Source organism: Heterobasidion irregulare (genome assembly GCF_000320585.1).
Source record: "Heterobasidion irregulare TC 32-1 unplaced genomic scaffold scaffold_09, whole genome shotgun sequence".
NCBI classification, from domain to species: Eukaryota; Fungi; Basidiomycota; class Agaricomycetes; order Russulales; family Bondarzewiaceae; genus Heterobasidion; species Heterobasidion irregulare.
Genome location: NW_009258205.1, coordinates 410,808 through 433,104, shown reverse-complemented (window position 1 = coordinate 433,104; position 22,297 = coordinate 410,808). Strand labels below are relative to the sequence as shown.

General features: G+C 51.7%; 7 protein-coding genes across 7 annotated transcripts; 5 read left to right on the top strand and 2 right to left on the bottom strand.

Moving 5' to 3' along the window:
- Window positions 1-223: 223 nt before the first annotated feature.
- Window positions 224-1,373, top strand: HETIRDRAFT_107484 (uncharacterized protein; the record flags this gene model as incomplete). The annotated part of the gene is made up of 5 exons (XM_009551561.1): window positions 224-430; window positions 515-715; window positions 789-1,048; window positions 1,162-1,259; window positions 1,318-1,373. The coding sequence occupies 5 exons, from the start codon at window positions 224-226 to the stop codon at window positions 1,371-1,373; spliced, it is 822 nt and encodes a 273-aa protein (XP_009549856.1).
- Window positions 1,374-1,646: 273 nt separating this feature from the next.
- HETIRDRAFT_148679 (cysteine peptidase C44) lies at window positions 1,647-4,849 on the bottom strand. The gene is made up of 6 exons (XM_009551560.1): window positions 4,687-4,849; window positions 3,696-4,344; window positions 2,643-3,636; window positions 2,525-2,586; window positions 2,156-2,468; window positions 1,647-2,089 (listed from the first exon to the last, which is right to left on the bottom strand). The coding sequence occupies exons 1-6, from the start codon at window positions 4,726-4,728 to the stop codon at window positions 2,065-2,067; spliced, it is 2,085 nt and encodes a 694-aa protein (XP_009549855.1). The 5' UTR covers window positions 4,729-4,849; the 3' UTR covers window positions 1,647-2,064.
- A 2,042-nt stretch (window positions 4,850-6,891) lies between these two features.
- On the top strand, window positions 6,892-7,311 carry HETIRDRAFT_326378 (uncharacterized protein; the record flags this gene model as incomplete). The annotated part of the gene is made up of 1 exon (XM_009551559.1): window positions 6,892-7,311. One exon carries the CDS (start codon window positions 6,892-6,894, stop codon window positions 7,309-7,311), a length of 420 nt encoding a protein of 139 aa, XP_009549854.1.
- Window positions 7,312-8,084: 773 nt separating this feature from the next.
- On the top strand, window positions 8,085-15,326 carry HETIRDRAFT_326159 (uncharacterized protein; the record flags this gene model as incomplete). Its single annotated transcript, XM_009551558.1, has 13 exons — window positions 8,085-8,814; window positions 8,870-9,291; window positions 9,341-9,706; window positions 9,763-9,876; window positions 9,933-10,298; window positions 10,354-10,434; window positions 10,482-10,570; window positions 10,631-10,784; window positions 10,835-11,101; window positions 11,163-11,239; window positions 11,296-12,677; window positions 12,730-14,518; window positions 14,558-15,326. 13 exons carry the CDS (start codon window positions 8,085-8,087, stop codon window positions 15,324-15,326), a joined length of 6,606 nt encoding a protein of 2,201 aa, XP_009549853.1.
- Window positions 15,327-15,580: 254 nt separating this feature from the next.
- Window positions 15,581-16,484, bottom strand: HETIRDRAFT_157337 (uncharacterized protein; the record flags this gene model as incomplete). Its single annotated transcript, XM_009551557.1, has 4 exons — window positions 15,581-15,958; window positions 16,033-16,123; window positions 16,215-16,405; window positions 16,467-16,484. The coding sequence occupies 4 exons, from the start codon at window positions 16,482-16,484 to the stop codon at window positions 15,887-15,889; spliced, it is 372 nt and encodes a 123-aa protein (XP_009549852.1). The 3' UTR covers window positions 15,581-15,886.
- A 1,540-nt stretch (window positions 16,485-18,024) lies between these two features.
- HETIRDRAFT_325249 (uncharacterized protein) lies at window positions 18,025-18,914 on the top strand (the record flags this gene model as incomplete). The annotated part of the gene is made up of 2 exons (XM_009551556.1): window positions 18,025-18,703; window positions 18,763-18,914. 2 exons carry the CDS (start codon window positions 18,025-18,027, stop codon window positions 18,912-18,914), a joined length of 831 nt encoding a protein of 276 aa, XP_009549851.1.
- Window positions 18,915-20,914: 2,000 nt separating this feature from the next.
- Window positions 20,915-21,765, top strand: HETIRDRAFT_157336 (uncharacterized protein). The gene is made up of 3 exons (XM_009551555.1): window positions 20,915-21,178; window positions 21,238-21,454; window positions 21,521-21,765. Exons 1-2 carry the CDS (start codon window positions 21,010-21,012, stop codon window positions 21,387-21,389), a joined length of 321 nt encoding a protein of 106 aa, XP_009549850.1. The 5' UTR covers window positions 20,915-21,009; the 3' UTR covers window positions 21,390-21,454; window positions 21,521-21,765.
- The last annotated feature ends 532 nt before the right edge of the window (window positions 21,766-22,297 follow it).

Here is a 22,297-nt window from a genome sequence, read left to right as displayed (position 1 = left end):
TGCTACTGCACTGCTTGGAATGAATGCCCCACGTCGCTCAGCAGCCGAGCTGTGAGCGCTGTGAGCCCCAGCCTGGAACAAGTTGACTGACCAGGATGGTGGCGATCTCCACGCCCGCATCGAGAAGACCACACGAACAAGCGCCTGCACTTGTGCAAGTCAAGGCCTCCCTCGTCCGCGTGCGCCACCCGACCGCTCGAAAAGGCAGGCGTGGGACGGGAAGATGGAGGGCGCCCCGGGGGCAAGTGATATCATCCGCTTAGCCCCTACGTCACACCCATGGATCCCTCCCCTAGCCATTCGGTATATAACCCCCTCCTCCTCGTACATCGATCTTTATATCTTCCATTACCTGCACAAATTCCCTTTCCAACAAATCACACAACAGCCCCATTCATCGAACATGCCCCTCTTCGGAAAGAAGCACGACGTACGTCTTCGTCTACCGTGACACTTGCCCGCTGTCCACCTGTCCGAGTCTAAGAAGCTCAACCTTTGCGCTTTTTGTGATTAGAACAAGGCCGCTGACGCCGTCCGCGATGAGCATCATGCTCCCGGCGTCGGTACTGGCACTGGCGCCGGCCTGTCCCAGTCCACCGACTACGCCAATACGGGCGTCGCTGGTGCCAACCGCGGAATGGGCGGCGGCCCAATGCAAGGCGGCTACGACAATTCCACACCTATGAACCAAGGTCAAGGCTATGCCGATCCCAACGTGCGTAACGTCAGACTTTCTTTCTTATCTACTCTGTCAAAACTCTCCAACTTACGCTGGATCTATCTCTCAGGTCCCCGGCACAGGCGGCGGCATGGGCGCCGCCCACCAGCAACACCCGGCCCAACAGCACGTGGGACGCAGCCAGCAGTTCGACAACGCGTCTTCGGGCGCCGGCACTGGCGGCGGTCTCCCACCGTCCAACAGCCTCAACCAGCAGCCCGGCCAGGCGCACGGCAACACCAGCGGCCGCATGACAAGTAAAGTCGAGCACGCCGTCGGCTCCCTCGTCGGCAGCAATAAACTCAAAGAGCGCGCAGCCGAGAAGGAAATGTCAGTTCCTCACAGCTTCACACCCCATCTCGCTCCACCCCGCTTTCCCGGTTGCAGGGCGGGTCCGCAGGCGTGATCACGACCGCTGACGGGAGGTGTTTTTTTCGGCGCAGGGAAGCGAACGCGTATAAGGCGCAGAGCTCGGAGCTGGCCGAGGCGGAGCGGCTCGAGCGCGAGGCGATGCTGCGGCGCGAACGCGCGGTCGCTCATGGTTCGTGCTTCACGTCGTGACAACCTAGTACCCTTATACTCACCCGTCGTTCGCCCAGGTGCACATCCCGACAACAGGCACCTCGGCGGCCCTGGCTCGTCTGGAGTGCTTTGAACTCAAGGCGGCCGACAGCACAATAGCGAGGAAGGGCATTCACGAATGTATTTTAAGCGGATAGCGCAGAGTAGCATTTTAGCAACTGATTAGTAAATTGTATCAATACCGCTTTGTCCTGGCCTCTGTGTATAACAGTTTTTCATGCCATGTACGAGTACACATCCAGCACTAAGAGAATGATGCTTTATGCATCGTCAAGTAGTAAATTGACTGATACATGGCCAATAAATCAGAGTCTTCCTTCGCGTACTTCATGCACACCACAAATTTGAAGATGCAGCTATACTACTCCATCCACATTTTTCAATGCAGCAAAAACAGCCTGCCAGCAACGCTCCCGCATGAATGGGACCCCCAAACAAAGACATGAAAATAGTCCTTCATCGATAAACCAACGCAACGACAAACGACAACGATCAAAAGCGGTAAGAGAAAAGAGCCCATAGAATCTAAAAAAGAACATTGCGCGCATAACATACGATGTCGATGATGTCCATGGTGGTATACCTATGTACAGTTGTTTTGTTTTTCCTACAGTGCATGCCCCGCTCTCCCTCGCCCTCTCCCTGTCTCCCTGTCTCGCTCTCTGTCTGTCTGTCGATCTCGCGTTGTACGTATGTTATATGGGTAGTAAGTAGTAGTGGTCCGTATGCTCCCAAGATCCTTGGATGGCGCCCTGGAGGGGCACTCACTCAGTCGTGACTGACTTCGCCCTGTGTAAAAGGGAAAAAAGCAGCAGAATCAGCAATGACGTTCGACGACAAGCAGAGAGCACGCACAAGTTCCTCGGGAAGTCCACATCGAAGCCCTTCTTGATAGCGAGGTGATAGCTCAAAAGCTGCATCGGGATGATGTTCAGCAGGCCCTGCAGGCAGTCCACCGTCTGCGGCACCCGGATCGTCTGCACGCCCTGTGGGATCCCGGCGTCGCCCTCGTTGCACAGCACGATCGGCCGCGCCTTGCGCGCCGTGATCTGCGCGTACGCGGACTGCACCTTCGGGTACAGCGAATCGCGCGTCATGACGATGATCACCGGCATGTTCTCGTCGATGAGCGCCAGCGGACCATGCTTGAGTTCGCCAGCAAGGATGCCTGTGAGATATCGAAATGTCAATGGACGATTCGATGTAAAGGGACAAGTCACTCACCCTCGGAGTGCATGTAGCTGATTTCCTTGATCTTGAGAGCACCTTCGAGGACCGTAGCGTGCCTGCGGCGCAGTCCAAATGTCAGCACGGTCCAGACCAAGACAGGTCGAAAACATACTGGTATCCTCTCCCCATGAGCAACAGACTCCTTGAGTTGGCCAGAACACCGTCCGCGAGCTCCTGCAAACTCCGGTCCGCCTCGAGCACGGTCTTGATCTGTGCAGGCAGAGCATGCAAGCCCTGGATGATCTGGTTTCTCCGCTCAGTGAAGGAGATGCGGTCCTCGGAAAGCTGCAGCGCCATCATCAACAGCGCGATGTACTGCGACGTGTATGCCTTGGTGGACGCGACGCCGACCTCGGGGCCAGCGTTGATGTGAACACCACAGTGGGTCTCGCGCGAGATCGTGGAGCCGACAGTGTTGACAACACCGACACACAGCGCGCCACGCTCCAGGCAGTACCGCATCGCCAAGATCGTGTCCGCCGTCTCGCCACTCTGGCTGAGGAACACACAGACGTCATCACGGAAAATGGGCGTCTTGCGGTCCAAGAAATCAGAGGCAAGCTCGACACCGACCGGAATCTCGGTGAGCTCCTCGAAAATCGCGCGAGTGGCAAGGCATGAGTGATAGCTGGTACCGCAGGCAGTGAACACGATACGACGGCAACGGCGCATGATGGGGAGGTAAGCGCGCAAGCCCCCAAGCGTGATGGTGTTGGTGTCAAAGTTGACGCGACCACGCATAGTGTTGACGACGGATTCGGGCTGCTCGTAGATCTCCTTCTGCATGAAATGGTCAAATTTGCCCTTCATGATCTCGGCAATCTCGATCTCCAGGGTCTCAATGCTGCGGATCGACGGGGTCGCAGCGCCGTCCTCCTTGCGGCGAAGACGGTGGATATGGAGCTCGCCGGCAGCGATATGAGCGATATCGTCATCCTCAAGGTACAAGACCCGTTTGGTGTGTTCCACGATAGCAGCGGCATCGGAAGCAACGAAGAATTCGATAGGTTGGGGGAGCCCGTCCTCGGACATGAATGCGCGCGACTGGGTGCGCATGATCTTGGGTCCAGGAGGTGCAAGCAGGCCACCTGGGGAAGTGGGTGTCACTGACATAAACAAGAGGGGTGAGACATGTTACGTCAAAAACATCAAGAAATCAACCCACGAGTCTCGAGACCTCTTGTCTCTGTCTCTTGTCCCGCAAATTCGACATCGACAAAGTCAACCTTGAGTTTCTTTTCGGTCTTAACGCCGATCAAAAGAGGAGAGCCGCGGCGGGCAGTGACAATCTCGTTCGGATAATGCAGCGATTTGAAGACGAAGGCGAAGGAGCCTTCGAGCTCCTTCAAGACGGTCTTCACGAGCTCGGTGAAGGTGATCCGCTTGTCAGGCTGCGAATCGTAGACGTATTTTGTGAGAATAGCGACGGCCTCGGTGTCGGTGTCACTCTCGAACTTGTAGCCGCGCTTCTGCAGAACGAGTCTGAGCTCGGCGGAGTTGGTGACGATACCGTTGTGCACGAGGGTGAATTCGCTCGTGAGATCGGAGCGCATAGGATGGCAGTTGGCAATGGATGGCGGGCCATGGGTCGCCCAACGCGTGTGCGCAATGGATACTTGAGACACAAATGTCTTGGTGGTGTCCACCTTTGCCTGCGCGATGCGCTGACGAAGGCCGGCGACCTTTCCTACTTCCTTGAAGAAGAGCACCTCACCAGGCTTGTCACCGTCAATGCCAATACCGGCAGAGTCATAGCCGCGATATTCCTGGCGTGCAAGGCCGCTGCAGAGGATATCGCAAATTTCTTTGCGGTCCTGATTAGGACAAAGTCAAGAGGTGGTCAGCATCCGTGCTCCAAAAAGCGGACATAAGGGAGGGCCGCGGGAAATATTGCGACGCGCCGCTCGCAAAGAGACATGTTCTCCTCCAAGATCACGATGCCGCGCACTATGTATGAGTGAGGCTGACAGCCGTCTGTCAAAGACGGCGCGGTGACATACGGTGCGTGCGATCGCAAACATGAAACAACGACTGAGGCGATAAGACGAGCGACGAGTGTCTGGCCCATCGCGAGATCGCCCGATGCGGTAGCCAGCTTATGCTTTCTATGAAGAGGGCCGAACGAAGGAATGTCGCGAACGATCTAGACAACTCACCTTCTCCCTGAGGAAACTGCAATAAGCGAAGATACCGCACATAGTGCAAGCGTTGCAGAAGAAAAGGAGACTGCAGACGGGAAGAATGAGACTAGGGAAGGCCGCGAGCGCTGTTGTTACCGACGCCGAGGGCGATGAGGAAGCGGGGGAGGGTCAAGGGTACACGGCGCGGATGGAGAGCAGTTGACAGCCCGCTTTGGCTGCTATAAATGTGAAAGGTGCTAATGACCAAATAAGGCCAAACGGAGCGCGCTGTGCATCGCCCCCGGCGGCCCCGTCCACCGCCTCGCCCGCTCAACTGCGGTGCTCCCAGGCAGGCCATCCCTTGCCACCCTCCTTCGTCCCATAGCGTCCCATGCGCTCGCTCCGCACCGCTCCGACAGTCCAACATCGTCTCTGTCCGCGACCCCCGACGTCATTTTCAGGTCGGTATGGCTTCTCGAGCTTGTATTTTTGGTCTCTCCCTGGACCGGCCTTGCTGCTCCGGTTCTGCACTACTAGGGACGCATCTTTTCCCTAACATGTCGCCGCTGGCGTTTATACGGGCGCATCAGGCTCTGCTGTCGGCTAGGCATCCGTCCTGCTACTACTTCCCTTGTAGAGCACCTTGCGTCTGATTAAACGTGTATTAGACCTTTGATCAATGACGCTTCGGGCACATAGCCCGTTGCCCACAACAACTTCCCGGGTCTTTTTGCAAAGCTAGGGCTTCGAGCTTCAGCATGCGGTGTGTCAGGGTATAGAACACCCTGCTCCAATCTTGCCTACATCTGCGCGCCCTCGATCAGAAGATGTGAGGCGTCCCTTTAAATAGGGTCAAGACGCTGAGTGAGCTTCTGAACTTTGTTATTCTTGTGAGACAAGTAACGCTGTAGAGGCGGTCGTTGATAAATCGGATCCCCAGCGACAACTTCATGTTACGCGATACTATGTCCGATCTGCCTTCCAAGACCGTATCCGCGCTAACATCGCATTGCCAAATGGTCTCCTCCGCATCTATCAACCCCTCCACCCCGATTTGCTCAAAGAAGAAATGAGCGGCGATACCGAGAATAGGTTGCGTAGGGTCAATGCGGACACTCGCAAGACACATGGGAGGATGATCCACCCCCGTAATTGGTCGGCGGTTCGATACTGAGAAACGCCGACTGGGTTGGTAGAACATTGCGTGTGGTCTTCATAACCCAGGACCGTCAACCATACCTCTTGAGATCTCTTGAGATGTACGTGCCTGCAGCACGGCGCTACATTTGTCCGTGGGAGAATTGGCAAATGGCCACGTCAAGGCGATCGACGTGGCAAACGTCCTGTTTGTTTCCAATTTACTCACAGCAGATCTCAGCGTGCAGTTCTAAGTGCTTGAATCCTGAACAAGTATCTTGCCGATGACCTGCGGCTGGAATGGGTCAATATTGGAACATCGTAAATCTCGACAGGCGCCAACAAACCCACTTGGGGAAGCTCGGCGAAGGTCTCTTCGACACAAGCCCTGGATTTCTTGCCCAATCACTCCAGCGCTGCTTAAACCACCTCGCCGATCTGGCACACGCTCAAATGTTTAAATCGCAAGTCATGTCCACACTCTCATACCTGACTGTTCTCTCTTGATAACAGGTCATACAGCAAACAAGTCGTTTCGTCTTCCAGCCTGACGTCTAGTCATCCTAGTTCGTCTCACGTTGAAATGACACATCCGTCGAAGCCCAGCAAGAAAATCGAGGCTGCTTCTGATGCTGCCGACCCCGAGCACAACGTTCCCTCCAAAAGCTCGCATGCCGGGTCTATCATCACCATCCCTTACTTCACCTCCCTCCCCACTGAGCTTTTTAATCTTATCTACACCTTTCTCCCTGGTGATATACAAGTCCTCTTTTTTGCCTTGACTTCGTGCCAGCACTAGCAGATCGGTCGGCCCCACATCAGATCGCGCATCCTTGCATTGACCTGCTGGGCCGGTGAACGCATTATCTGCGTTGAAGATGGGTGCAAGCCTGGCGATATGCCTCCCACATTGGAGCTGACGCTCGCAGAGAAGAGCTCCCCTGGAGTGTCGACTCGGAGGATGAAGAAGACTCCGAGCGTACGGGGCCCTTTTCTTTATTCGATCTCGTGAGCGGGTTGCGCCGCCGGGTGCAGGTCGACCTTGTTTCAGACATGATCAAGAAGCTCCGCCCCAGACATGGCGTGCGTGACATCCGGGCAGAAATGGAAACCTTGCAGTTGTTCGACAGCCTGACTGAACAGCCCGATCCCGAGAGGTCCAATTCGCTCGAACGCTGGCCCATACTTCGCAACCTATCACGGAACGAATTCGTGCATGACAAGACCTTCAAGGAGTTTCAATACTATTACTGTGAGGAACATCCTGACATACTGGTCGCACACAAGTTCGAGAATGTTGGATTTGGTGAGATGGTCGTTATACGAACATGTTGGTCTTCTGACCCATCTATTGCGATGCAGTATGGAGGGAACCTCCATCGCGGCGCGTGGGTGGGGGATCGGTTAGACATCGTGCCTGAGGTCGAGTTCGTGGCGGCCAATAAGGAAGGGAAGTGGAAAGATGCGAGCGGGGAGATGTTGGCAGAGCTTCTCGCAGTATGGGAGTCTGAGTACGCTGAATGATCGACGCTCTTATGACCGATACCGACAAAGACGTTATTCATTGAATTTTCACTTTCGCAGCATCATTCACTGGTGCAATCAACTTTCTCTTCTGCGTGGTTCTTTGCATGTTGTCGCTGGGGTTTCCACATAGATTTTGTCCCATTTTATTTTGCACTACAAATGTGACAAAAGCGGAAATGCCATCGCCTTTTTTGGAGGATTTCCCAGGATCTGGCTCGCAGTTACCAGAGCATTTGTTCTGTATGCGTCATCACCTCTTCTCTTGGTAAATTACTGTATGATTTCGGCTCACGATGAGCTCCAAAGACGAACGGAAGAAGAGACCGTCTGGCGGACAACCGTTTACCAAACGCCTGTTTTCTCTCGACCTCAACAAGTCAAGTAAGCGAACAGAATCTCAGGCAACACTAGCCGCTGCGGAGAAGAGTTCTCTGGATGAATCACAGCCAGGCTCAAGCGATGTGCCTCACAACTCCCGGCCTCGCGTCCCTGGGCTTTCGAAACGTTTGGACTTCACCTTCATGGAGAAGCCTAGGGGCAGTATCGACGAGGGCCAGGATCCTTTCTCTGACAGCCCGTCCTCCGCTACGTCACGCGCTGGAACTGGAGGTTGGGGAGGAGGCCGAATGATGGACTCGCCAGACTCTGCTTCCGCGGAAGATCGGTCATTCTCTCTCCAGTCCAGCACCACAAACTTGCCCGGCAGGGTCGCTGTCGAGAAGTCCTCTACAGCGTCATCGGGGTGGCTGCGTCCAAGGAAGAAGCCTTCAATGCTTTCCGCCCGGTCCGAGGCGTATTCCGAAAGCAATGAGGAGCCTTCTTCGCCTTCGAAGCTACGATGGGACCATGTTCGTCAACATGTCCTACCCACCAACGCTGCACTTCGTCCTCCACTGCCGATCGCGTCCTCGTCTATCTTCACGCCCCCGTCGCGTCCTGGGACCCCCACCAAACAATTCAGAATCGGCAAGCTGGGGTTCAAGCAGGTCGTGGAACATGTGCAGGAAGTTTCTGGAGATCAAAGCGAGAGGTTCGCGAAGGACGTATGGGACGCGTGTTGGATGGCGCGTTTTGGGGAGCAGAGGGCACAGAAGCCAGAGCGGGAGGTAACGCCGGGCGCTTTCAACCTCACGTTCATGAGCAACGCTTCCGTTCCAGGTATCCACGGGCTGGGCAACTCAAGCACAGCTAGTTTGTCGACGACTATGCTCAACAAACGCGGGCTGCGTCGACCGCCTTCAATGCAGTCCTTGGCATCCTCATCTCGCTCGACACCCACTGTCTTGACATTGAGCTCCGTCCTTTCTCGATATTCGTCCCTTTCTGCAACTTCGCAAGACTATGTAGATACACTTCCGCACGAGGCGCACGTTCTCTCGACGCTTTTGATCCCGTTTCTGAATCCTGTGAACGGCTCTCAAATCGACGCAGAGCGCATCATTGCTATCGAAGCTTTTGAAGTCTCTGTCAAATCATGGAGAGCTGACTCTAATGCAGTGAGTCATTTACTGTATATTTCGTCTAAGCTTAAATCGTCAATGAATATCGTAGGGAGAACTTCAACGCTGTCTGTGGTGTTGTAAAGCTATGTTCGCTGGGTCGCTGCAAAAACATATCAAGATGCGACTCCTTGGGCTCTTTTCTTCATGTCTACTTGCACCGCACGGACCTTCCAGGATCGACTCTCCTCTCATGCTTCAGACTGTGCTCCAAGCAATGTTTTCCCTGCTTGCTTTCCTGTCTCTTCAGTCCGACACCCTCGAAGAAACTCAATATGTTCGCGAACTTATAGCCGGGATTCTGGGCGGCTCTGCTAACGAATTCGATGGAGCACTCGTGGAAAAAGAGTATGGAATCACCTACTCAGCAAAAGACGCTGGCTTCATCAGGGACTGTACCGTAGTGCTGGCTCTCTCTGCATGCCTTGAGAACGATACAGCACCAAGCTGTCGATGGGCATTGCAATATTTAGTGGACGTATGTGGAATTTACGGGATTTGCACGACGGTACTGAGACCCTATCTAGGAGTATTGGCCCTCCGAATCAGCACTACGCTCATACAAACATCCATTTACGGACCTGTGTATTCGACGGCTGAACCGTTTCCTCCAAACGCTGCTCTCCCTCTTCCGGGCTGCGAACGAGTCGTCGAAGTCTCTCCTCGATGTCAATATCATCACCCGCCTCCTTCGCACTCGCATCATCCCAGAGGCTGAGGCTATCGCTGAAGGAGATTTCAGCGAAACAAGAGCGTTGCTCGTCATGGTCGTCTTGAATATCTTCTCCCTGGAGGGCTCGCAGGAGCAAGAATATCTCAAGGCAATTATACAAGGATGGCACGGCCCAGGTAGTCTATGGAAGCTTCCATTCGAGAAGGGGTTCCAGCGCATTGTAAGTAAATAAAGCTTATTTGAAACGAGTACGATATGTGAATGGCTTGCTTCAAGGTTGAAGGGAGCCCTTGGCCATCTGTTGTCGCTGTGTTGACGGCGTTAGTGGAGGAGCTGTCGGATGACTTCGGAACCCCGCTGACAGCATTCTTCCTGCCGATACTCAACGATGTGAGTTCTCGTGCATCAGATTTCAGAAGCTTTATCAATGAAAAGTCTTATTGCAGAGACTCGTGAAAGATCCACCGGAGTATCCCTTCCCTCGTCTGACGGAACTCCTCGACACTATCTCTCATACCTATCCGAAGATGTTTTACAAACCTTTATTCGCTTGTGCAGCCGCCGCCAAGGATACCACCATCATCACGCAGCTGCGGATCATCTTTGTCCTTGCCCGATTTCTTCCACAATTCTGGACACGAGATGTCGAGATGTTGCTTGTAGCCCTCATGAGTGACAGCAAGCCTCCGTCAAAAGCGGTTCAGGATGCAGAGGGGCCTGTATGGGGCCATATAAGGATGGGTCAGTTAGTAGTTTTCACCGAATTGATTGCACATGTACAGAGCGTATCGCAGGACAAAGAGAGTCTGTTGGTGAGTGCTGAAATCAGTTCACATACAGTCACAAAGTCCTGACGTTCATTTCAAGACGACGGATCAAACATTCGCTGTAAAGGCTGGATTTTTCTTCGCGTTGGAGTCACGGTTGGGTGCACTCCTTGAGGCGAAGGTCAGTATGTTGGCTGCTATGTCATCACGATATTGATCAGGCGATAGGAACGGACAACGTTGATACCTGTTGCCCTTCGGGCGGTCATCTGTGTTCTCTTCTACGAAACGCGCCTACTGGTCAGATCCCTGAAACCGTATGTTCCTCTGTATGTCTATGCAGCAATGTTTTTTCTTACATTTTTTGTCGTCTCTAGAGCACCGTGGCTCGCTCGTACCATTTCGTGGGCTGTCGCCAATCCGAATGGTGATGCATACGAAGAAGTCGAAGCCGACGAGCCGTCTGCAGTCTTCAACAAACTAGCTGGTCTATACGTGGAATCACAAGAACGTCCGCGTGTTTTACATCAGGTACGTAACCTCTTTTAATTCATTTTCCTATCATTTTTCACATTCTCCAGCGTAACAGTACACATATACTGTCTGCATCCGTAACAGTGGATAGCTTCATGCCTGCGGCATCAATAACGGATCTCAATGCCAATTTCTTCTCACATTTATCGGAACGCATTCGGATATTTGAGACTTATTCGAAAGGTTTGGTGCGGAATGCCTTGAGACTTTTCGTGGCCGTTTCTGGCCTCCTCGATACGAAACATCATATACAGCTGAGTTCCGTGCTTTGGCGGCAATGCTTGGATGGAAATAATCTCGAAGTGCAGGCGTCGGTGCGTATCAGGTCTGGGTTCATTGTCGATTTGCCATTGAACTTACGGACAATCTTACCAGGCGACGTTTCTTATCATGCAGAATGCAGAAAAAAATCCCAACGATTTCCTTCGCCTAATTCGAGATGATATACAGAGGTAAATATGCGTTCCAGTCTTCCTCGTGTGATCTGTTTTTGATTGAGGATGTCCAGCCCGGAAATCTCAACGCGGCTACGAACAGCGCGAAGACTCAGTACCCTCTCTAGCTGGCGCTTCCAACTTCTTTCTCAAAAGTACATCATCGACAAGCATCATCGTCGGCCATTCAAACTCGCCAGAGGACCTATTGCATTCGTAGCAACAGATATCGGCTCCAGTCATTTCGTACTTGAAGAAGATGGGGAGGAGCTGAAAGACAGCAATGGTATCGTGCTTCCCCTTGAATTACGGAAGAGATTGCTGGAAATAGGGTGGACTGATGACGACAAGCCTGTGGACCAGCAACACGAATGGATAAAGACACCTATGTCCTTGTTTCCTAGTGCCCAGATGGATCGTCTGGAGGTAGGCAGCTCGTTTACACAGTCGCGTTCGCCTTCCCCCATGGATGGAGTCCCTTCGTCACCTATTTCTACAGGAGAAGTCGAACTTGGGAGAGTCAATAGTTCATATAACACTGTTAGGCGACGTGCAATATTCGTGCCTCCTCTTGCCACAGTTCTTCCAGACCTGGCCGCCCTGGTTTCCGACTCGAACTACGCTGTGGCCACTGCAGCGCGAAACACTATCATTGACTTCATGCGAGATGATCCAACGTTACTCTTTCGTCCCGTTTTGGACCTGCTTTCCGAGGGGGGAAGTAATTTCAACTCTGCGATATCTACGCTCCGTGCTTTCTTGCATGTCCACCGCCACCTGCCGCCTGCGATGGCACATCATCTTTTCAATCATATTACAGGGTTCCTCAAGTACACCGCCAAAGTCGAGGCGCCGAACGCACTTGGGCAATTTGCGTATTCTATCCCCATCTTGTCCCAGCTAGTGGATCAAGTCAGTGAAATGTCTATTCGGGAGATTCGGAGGGCCAAGGTGGAGATATTCTTGATTCCATCTGGTGTTCTCTGGTTCCCTCCCTCTGCGCCAGGTGGACCTATGTTTCCCAAATCCCTTACCGACTCTGAACTTCATGTTCAATCTGGCGTCCCACTTCAGCTAGCTCAGGTCACTGTGGTCCGAATTGCACAAAACATGTTCTTCCTAAATTTGCTTAAACGAAATCCCGGAGATGTGCAGGCCGTTAGGAAAAACATGTCTAGGCTTGTTCTCCCCTCGGTGAATGGACCTGTTGAAGCACCACCGATCGAGTTGAACGACTTGGTACCTCGGAAGGAAATACCAGCTACATCCAACCCCAATCTAGCGGCGTTGTCTCTCATCCTTTGTCGCAGTTACATCCTCTTGGTTGCCCAAATATTTCGCTCTATGCCCCGCCATCTCAGCGATAGAAGCGAGTTTGCTGTTCTCGCAGATGGTTTGAACCGTTGCCTGCTGGTACATGGTGATGACATCGGGGTCGTCAGTCAGGTGATCATAGGTGTGTGAAGCGATTTGTCGAATTGACTGAAAAGTCATGTATCTGTCTCTAGCTTTCATGGTCGCCAGTGCGCGTTTCCGCCGTATGTTCACGTCTGGTGGAGGCTACACTGCATTCATGCCTGCTATCATCAAGGTCTATGCAGAATCAGAACTCAATCAAGGCATACGGGCAGCAATAGAATATGCGGCTGGGCGATTCTACAGCTTGCATCAGGAAGCGTTCGTCTTTCAAAGTCTAGATGCTGTGTCTCACGTTGCAATGATGCCAACAGTCGACGGACCGTGGATGGCGAATCAGCTTTTCGCTCTCTTTTCTACTCTCAAAGATAGCGCATCTCAATTTGCTCCGGATGCAGCGGGAATCCATGACTTGAACAAAGTCCAAGAGCGAGAAGCGTTACTCGTGAACACCGCAGAGGATAAACCTCAAGCATTTCTATCGCTGCTCAAACGCGGAGCTGGACAGAATGGCGACCGAATAGAAGTCGCCCTTCCTGATCAATACGAGGATGGCCACCTAGCTCTCGACGACTTGGTCCGCCTTTTCCTTACTGTGATTGGTCACGATCCTACCATCCGACGGGCTGAATCTTTTCTACATCTCCTGCGATTCATGGCTCCCAAACTCTACGATGCTTCTCCCCTTGCTAGAAAGGTCCTCGACGAGGGTATAGATGCCCTGAGCATCATATTTCTCACACGCAGCGCTGGAAAGACCAAGGTTTCTGAAGCCGCCCAAATTCGTCCTGTCAATAACTTCAGTTATGAAGTTTGGTCGCAACAGACACCTTTATCGAACGATCTACACGGAAAGTCAAAGGAGCCGAGTGATCTATCGGAGATGCGACTTGATTATCTATCCTTAGTGAACGCCTTCACTGCTTCTGGAGGAAACGTTGGTTCTTCTGCAAACCAACGAGTCTTTGAGCTTGTCAAGCTTATTCTTAGGGATGGTGGGCGAGGAGGTAATGACCGTGTTGCTGCCTTCCTTTCAGGGTACACAAGGACATCGCTTGTTCATGAAGAGCCTGTGCGAGTAAAGAATGTTCTTGCTTTTCTCACCGAGCTAGCGCCCGTATTCAAAGCTTACGCCTCAATGATTGACTTCTCCGGCGTCTTAGATGTCCTTTCCAGCTTGGCAAGCAAGCCATTCTACGCCAAGGAACCGTCCTTCTCGCGCATGGTGGTCTCGCAATTCTGCATGGTTGGTCTCGAGGTTTGCGAGCTAGTTGCTTCAGAAAACCTCTTGTTCTCTTCACCCCTCCGACCTGCCCTAATCAAGCTACTCAGTCAGTCGATATTCTTATTTGGTATCGATATCACGGAAGAGCTCCAGAACAGAACACCTTCATACGACTACATGGCTGGCATCATATTCCCGTTAGTGTTGACCTTACCGTCTACTCAAGACACTGTTCGGAACAGCGTATGGACGGACGCTTATTCTCGCGGCGCTCCTCGGAGAGCATGGATCAGGTTGTTATCGTTGGTCATGAGGGTTTTTCAGAGGACGGAGACCCCTATGGATTCCAGTCGGTCATCAAACATCATGTTGGAGCGTACCAAGTCGCAAGAAAAACGCCGAAATATGGCTCGATCTACCTCAGTGATGGTACTCTCTGTAGCCCTTCAAATTCTGAAGATCATTGTCATCAGAGCCGAAGATGATCTATCTAATGCACTTCCTGGAATCTGGTTCCAAATTGGCAGCTCACTTCGATCGTTGTTGGCTGACGGGGACGCAGGATTTGCTCTGCAATCGCAAGATATATCTGAGCCGCCATCTCCTTTGCCTTCATCTAAAGGCCTTCGTCCGACTAGCTTAGAAGATCTCAGTCCGTTCACTCCCCCTGGCTCCCGCGGTGCCTCACCCACCAGATTACCCTTTTCTCAGCCACGTCTCATTGATTATCTACTCTGGTCCACCCTGGAGTTTATCTGTCTTTATCGGTGCCCGCTCTTCCTCCAGCTGCGCATCCTCATGCAAGAGAAGGTCGCGATCCTCGGCCAGGACATGGAAGGCCAACGTCAGCCACACAGTAACAGGCTATCATTCGCCTCGGTCTTCTCGAAACGGCGCAGGGGTTCGGGGCACTGGTCCAATGGTCCATCACCAGAGAACTCACCGCTCCTATCGGCGTCGCGATCATTTCCCGTAGGCGATCTACTATCTACGCCGGTGACGCCTCAAAGGCCCGCGGAGCGACAGCCTGGATACGCACGCTTCGCAAGTCCGCTCGTTTCAGGAGCACAAGAGTATGCTGGACCCAAAATCGTTCATTTGGGACCTGTTCGTGGCATAGATCCCTTCAGGCGCTCTTTATCGCCTAATAGCGGGCTCGGAGGACAGATACGTCTCACCGTGGCCAAATCAACCACTCTTAAATCCATCTCGTTGGTGCAAGCGACATATCGTCGCATCAGAGTGGTACAGCACTTGATGTGCTATCCAACCTTGCTGCCAGGGCTAGACGGTGTGTTGGATGACGCTGAAGACGTGAAGAGCTTAAGGGCTTGGACATTGGCGAGGGCGCTGAGGGAGGTGTCGCAAGAAACTACTGAGCTGATGGAGGAGTTCAGGGAGACATTTAGCAATGACGAGGACGAAGGAATACTGATCGAGGCTGATCAGCCACTCACGGGGTAGGACAGATGACATCTCACAGAAGACGATATAGGATTGTGATCGGTTTTTCTGGCTCTTTGGATTCGGACAACTTTTCTTCCGTGTTGATACCCATTGGACCTGACCAGGTATTGTACTGATTTCGTATATGCTTACATTTGTAGATGGTGACTTTATTGTATTGTATTAGTTGTATCATTCTACATCCACGTTATACGCAGCTGCAGATACCTAGGGCATATCGGTGTCTCAGTAAAGAACGAAAGTCGCAAGATAAGCAACAAAGCCTTCCATTATCAGAGTCTATAGTCCAAGTCGTTCACAAGTTGATCGAAAGATATTCCATACAATATCAGTGTAGTAATCAGAAGTCTGCGCCCGCTTCGATCCAAGCCTGGTCGTCCCAATCCTTCCCTCCGCTCAATCCGAAACAACAGGCGACCATGTCATGGACGTTCACCATCATCCGGTATCTGATCGGAACGGAAGTTCGACTGAAGATACAGGAGGCATATAGAGCACGAGATAGTCCAGTGTAGTCCGGGAGAGGGGGTATCGAGTGCACAGATAAGAGCGCCGGCTTACAAGCTCTCCATGCTCTTCACCATCTCGTCAAGTTCCGCCTTGGAGATGCGGTACTTCTCTTGCGCCTCCTGAATGCCCATCCGAAAATGTGATCAGCCCCGATCACAGCACGCGCGAAGCTTGGTGTGAAACACGACATTACCTCATACTTCCTCTCCCAATCGTCACGTTCCTGCTCAGTGCGCTGGAGTTGCCGCTCAAGGTGCTCGACCTTGACATCGAGATCGCGCGACCTAGAGAGTTTGAGAACAGAAGTTGAGAGCGCGCGGGCACGACACTCGCATTCAGGAGATCTGTCACCACAACGGGTGGATGAGCACTCACTTCTCGACGGTCTCCTTACCGTTCTTCTCCGCCGAGTCGAGCTCCTCCTCAAGCACGGATAGCCTGTGCTGCAGCGACGAGATCTCTTGGTCCTTCTCGAGCAGCTGCTGGTCAAACCGCTTATTCTTCGCTTCCGCCTCCTCGGCGCGCGCGACGGCCTCGTCAGCCTCCGCGCGAAGAAGAGTCAGTTTCTGTACGCCATGTGGCACCACGTCAGCTTCATAGCACTCCTAGGGAGCAATGGCACAGGACCTCTCTGATCTTGTCCATTAGTTGATGTGAGGTTTGTGGAAAGGCTGCTTGGTATGTAAGAGCGGCGGGGAACAACACGGGGTGATGGTAGTGGAGAAAAGCGAGACTGCTCGATTTGGCATAAATAGGCGCACTGCTAAACCTAACCCAGACGCGGACTCACTGGCTCATCCACTGTCAGCAGTGGTCGGTGTCTATCTCTCCTTCTTGTGCGCCATCTCTCCTTCTTGTGCGCCATCTCTCTCATCAGAAACCTTCCCAGATCATTCCTGTGCGATGTTTCTCCCGCAGAAAAATTGTTGGGGACAAATGGAACCAATATTTGAAGTTCCTTTCTGAAGACAAGAGCGAAGGGTACGCTTCTTCTAGGCTGATATCTTAAAATCGATTCCATAATCTTTCGTCAATGATACGAACGAACTTCAACTGAAGCGACACTGTTGCTGTTGTATGGTCCTTGCGCATGTTGATCTTACCAAAATGCTTCTTCATCACAACCGTGGGTTTTTTTTGCCTTTCAGTCATGACGAAGACTGCTCAAATTGTTTGTACTTAGCCATGGGCGAACAAAAGAGAAGACCGATTTTCTTTAGTTCCCACCCTCTCAGTAGCCTTGTACGATAATGGTGTAATATGAGGACTGCACCAGTCTAGACACTGAAGTGATTCGTGCGAGGTCTGAAACGAGCTTTCTTGGTATGTCTAATCTTGTTCACCACTTGTTGACGCCTGCAAGCGAAGATCGAACTGCATATATGAAGGTCAGGGGCACGCTCAGCCTACAGATCCGAGTCTGCCGCACCAAGACTGTACGTCCGCATGGCATTCGAGGCGCAGTAATACACCCGGCTACTTACGGTCCAAACTTTCCTCAGCCAGTACCAGGCATCTTCTGTGTCACCTCGAGCCCCTTTTCTAGAAATCGCTGTGCAGACACATGAATCAAACGTGGTGGCTTGCGCTCCGCAGGCCACCAATGGGAAGGACATCATTTCACCCGAGAATTGTCATTACTTCGCGTAATGGTTCCCTCGGACACGCTTCTGAGCGCAGCCGCAGAGGGCAGAACGCTGAAAGGAAGGCGCACTGTACCCAGCATAGCGCGCAGGAGGCCTCGAAAGACAGATCAGTCTTGACCCTTAGTGGCAAGTCCGATCCTAAGCTACAGATCTCGGTCATATGCGCTTCATGATAGATCTTTCGTTCATCTTGGAGACTATTCATGGGTTCACAATCTCTCACCTATACGTCTGCGATGCGCTAACCACTCATGCTGTGATATTCTGGCCCTCACCACATCCTGCTCCCAGCCTTTACATCCGTCTTCCTCTTTAAATGTGCTCGCGCAGCTAGAACGGGAAACTTCGCCGCTGTCGGGTTCTTCATAGGAGAAAAACACAGTAGGTAAGCACGCAGATGAGATGTGCGCAGATAAGATGCGCGCAGATGGTAGGTCAGTATATACCCCCCTGTGGCGCATCGTAGACGTTTGGGTGCGTCTTGGCTTTTTCCACCACTCCCGTTCATCCTCTATACTATAACCTGCACGCGACGCCCGATGGGTCATGATTGTGACGTCCCCTCTTTTGAGAACTTTATCAATTGTAAACGCAAATTGCAAGATGTCCCAGACGATGTGATCACTTCGATCATCAATCAGCACTATTTTGACACAACTTTCATAGACCCCGACTCGCTAGCAGAATCTCCATCCTTCTCCCTCAGCCCCGCCTCCTCATATTCTGGGGATTCCTCCGGATACCCAGCTGACACTCCGGATCAGGAACCTACGTACATCACTACTGATAGGGGGCTAGACTATCTTGGAGCCGTCCCTCTGTCTACCCTCCATCCAGACATCTTTTGCCCCAATGAAGACACCATAGCCATGGGCCAAATTTATCAGGGAGGTATATCACCTTCTGATATATTTCTAGCCCAGCAGTCCTATCCGGACCTGGAATATTTGACCGATGGGCCAGAGCAGATGTCTGCCTGTTTCAATGATAGTCAGGGCTTTATTTCTGATATTACAGCCCAGCCATCCTCCACATTTCCACATACATCATACTCCCCGCTGTCCTTCTCTCAGCCTAATGAGGATAGCATAGCCATGGACCCCATATCTCAAGAAGGAATACCACCCTCCCACGTAGTTTCGGCCACACAACCATATCCGGACTTGCAGCAGACCACCGGGCCGCTTCGAAGATTTCCTTGCAAACACTGTGATCGAAGTCAGTTTTAATTTGTTTCATTTTCTACCTTCATGATGTTGACTGATTGTACATCTCAGGCTTTGCCACTCGGTGGAATCTAAAGACGCACATGAATCTCCATAACCCCAACCGCATGAAACCTTTCGCTTGCACGCATGAGGGCTGTCATTACGCATCAGCTCGTAAGAACGACCTAAAAAGGCACATGGGCTCTTGTAGCCACGCTTAGGCGCTCTTCGGGCACCCACAACGCATGGTGGCTCTTCGCCATGCGTTTAAAGTCGTCTCAAATGGGTTTGTCTCTACATATCCTGACCATATGCACGCTGATCATCACTCTTGCTCTTCTGCCTGCTCGCAGCCTCTCTGCACTTGATTGTGCATTCCGCTGTCGGTTTTCTATGTGCTGATTATCTTATTAATGTAAGACTTCATTCGTAAATTTTTCTGGTCTGCGGTTCACCGATTCTTTCCAGCTTTCATGATGTGTCGATCCTGTCTCCGATGTACGATAGCGGTTGTCAAGACTCATTGCTCCTGTCTCGATTCGCTCGTCTGAAATTACAATTTCCCGCACACGATCTCTGTCTTGTACGTTTCAATCTCTGTCAGGTCTCGAAGTGTAAAACATGGCCCGAAATGTAGTGGTTTGTCGTGATCATGCGAGACTGCGGCCGATCTTTCCAGTTCATGTTGTAGATCCTCCGATCTGAGGCCTAGCATCCGAATCAGGCTTGTGCTGATGTTCATGCATCCATGTCTCGGGCAGAGTACAGTGGAGCTCATCCTCAATTATCTTCGTACCGCTTTCGCGCGTACAACACCAGACGTCCTTGATAACACTGTAATACGTGGAGCGCGCCTCCCTATGCAGCACCGGGCGCTCTTTGAATGTATATTCTACGTACGCAGCCCGCAATCCTGTTTACCTATGAATGATTCCGCCATCCACTAAAGACTCGACAGTCATATCGCTACCGGACAGGGTATAGAAGATCGTACGCTAACCTGACGGATGCTATGACGTTGGCTGAATGAACTAATTCAAAAGCATATAGCAATCAACCTCAACGCCTCACCGATCAAGGCAAGTGTCGGAGGTATTTGGTTTTCCTATGACCATTCCGCCGCCTTCCACTTCAAGTTCTGTCGGGTCTGTACGTTCTTTCCTCCTCTGCCACGGCGCGACCTCGAAGGTGCAGCGATCATGACGTCCTCGCCTCCAGATGTTCTCGCCTTCTCTGCTGCCGTCACAAACCACCCGGGTAAGAAAGCGTACATTTTTAGAGGCGTTTGGTGTACCACATATGTCTGTTGATCTTCCTGGTCCACGTCCCGTATCGCAACATCTGTCTGAGTGAGAAAGCCAGAAGACAGAGAGTCGAGTAGTTTGCTCATGCAAGGGCTTGAGAGAACATCTACATCCTGAAGAAGGCTTCAATAGATGTTAATCATTCTAGTGTCTGATAGAATCAGAAGATTCGGAAACAACTAGTCTCCCAAAGTCAGCAACGTATGCGATCCTCCTTCAAAGCTTCAACCCCCGATGTCGTCTCCGGATATCCGTATCTGACTACAACACCAACGGCCTCTGTGTGGTTAGTCTCATTCCAAGACCGCTCACCTTCACGCGTTTGGCGTTCGGGAGGGTCGGTCGAGCCTTACTGTACAACTGTCAAGCTGTGCATACAACGTGGTGGGCTGCGCGCCATGTTTTCACCCGAGATGGCATAACGTTCCTCCCAGGCATGCTTCCAAGCGCAGCCGCAGAGAGCAGGGTGCATGCCTGGTGCATGACATCTAAGAATGGTCGGTTTTGACCCCTAAAGGCAAGTCAGTCATGTGCCCTTCACAATGATGGGTCTTTCGTTTTTTCATGGACCGTCCTCGGAGTCCTCAACTATTCCCTATCGTTTCCTGAATCGTGCGATCTGCAGTGCACGGTGCGATATCTACTTACGCCGGTGACTGTGTAGCTGGCATGTCATCCTAACACTGCCATAGCTTGTACTACTCCCGTCTTCCTCAACATAAATGAAGTGTGCGCCCGCAGTGGGATCACGAACTGGTATTTGAAGTCTGGAGCCTGCGACCTGCGAAGAAGATTGTAGTAGATGAAAATGAGTGTTGATTAGCGCGCAGCTGCGCGCAGATGGTCGCCCTGTATATATCTCCCTACGTGGCTTTGGGTACGTCTTAACACTCTACCCTTCGTCAATCTACATCTACAACAGCCCGACCCGTGCAACGTGTTACTTTCATTCTCAAGCGAAACTTGATATCATTTTCGACGCACAAACGGAAATATCATCATTTCCTATAATATGAGTGATGCACGAACGGAACCACCTATCGTTCCCTACGATACGATCGATGCACAGACGGAACTATCTTTCTTTTTCGACGATACGATCGATGCATCCTCGGCCTCACAACCATATCCGGATTTGCAGCAACAAGTTCGAATATTTTCTTGCAACTACTGTGATCGAAGTCGGTCTTGATTTATTTCATTTTCTACCTTCATGATGTTGACTGATTGTACATCTCAGGCTTTGCCACTCGGTGGAATCTAAAGACGCACATGGATCTCCATGACCCCAACCGCATGAAACTTTTCGCTTGCACGCACAAGGGCTGTCATTATGCATCAGCTCGTAAGAACGACCTAAAAAGGCACATGGGCTCTTGTAGCCACGCTTAGGCGCTCTTCGGGCACCCACAACGCATGGTGGCTCTTCGCCATGCGTTTAAAGTCGTCTCAAATGGGTTTGTCTTTACATATCCTGACCATATGCACGCTGATCATCACTTTTGCTTTCTGCTTGCTCGCAGCCTCATTTGTACTGTTCGTGACTTCTTCTGGTCTGCGATTCAACGATTCTTTCCAGCTTTCATGATGTGTCGATCCTGTCTCCGATGTACGATAGCGGTTGTCAAGACTCATTGCTCCTGTCTCGATTCGCTCGTTTGAAATTACAATTTCCCGCACACGATCTCTGCTTGTACGTTTCAATCTCTGTTTTGGTCAGGTCTCGAGATGCAGAACATGGCCCGAAATGTAATAGTTGTCGTGATCATGTGAGACTGCCATGAAGCGGCCGAGGAAGACTTTGGATCATCCCAGCTCATGTTGTAAGTCCTCCGATCTGAGGCCTGGCATCCGAATCATGCTTATGTTGATGTTGATGTCTCGGGCAAAGTACAGTGGAGTTGCTCATCCTCGATGATCTCCGTGCCGCTTTCGCACATACAACATCAGACGTCCTTGATAACACTGTAGTGCAGTGGAGCGCGCCCCTTTATGCAGCACCAGGCGCTCTTCGAAAGTATACTCTATGTGCGCAGCACGCTATCTGTTTGCCTCTGTTTTCCTGAGTGACATGCAGGGACTCGCAGAGAGGCGATGCGTATTATTCGCGCGTCAGTCATATGCCAAAGTAAGTATGTCGAGAGACTAAGGGACAAGTTTGAACAAAGCACCCCAAGTATCGTACAAGTAAGTACAGGATCAGCCTAAATCGTTCACGAGAATCTGCAAGTAAGCAATTCAGTATTCACCATAAGAAATCCGTCTGTGGGATTGCGGTCAAGGCTCGTCTGTCTATTGTA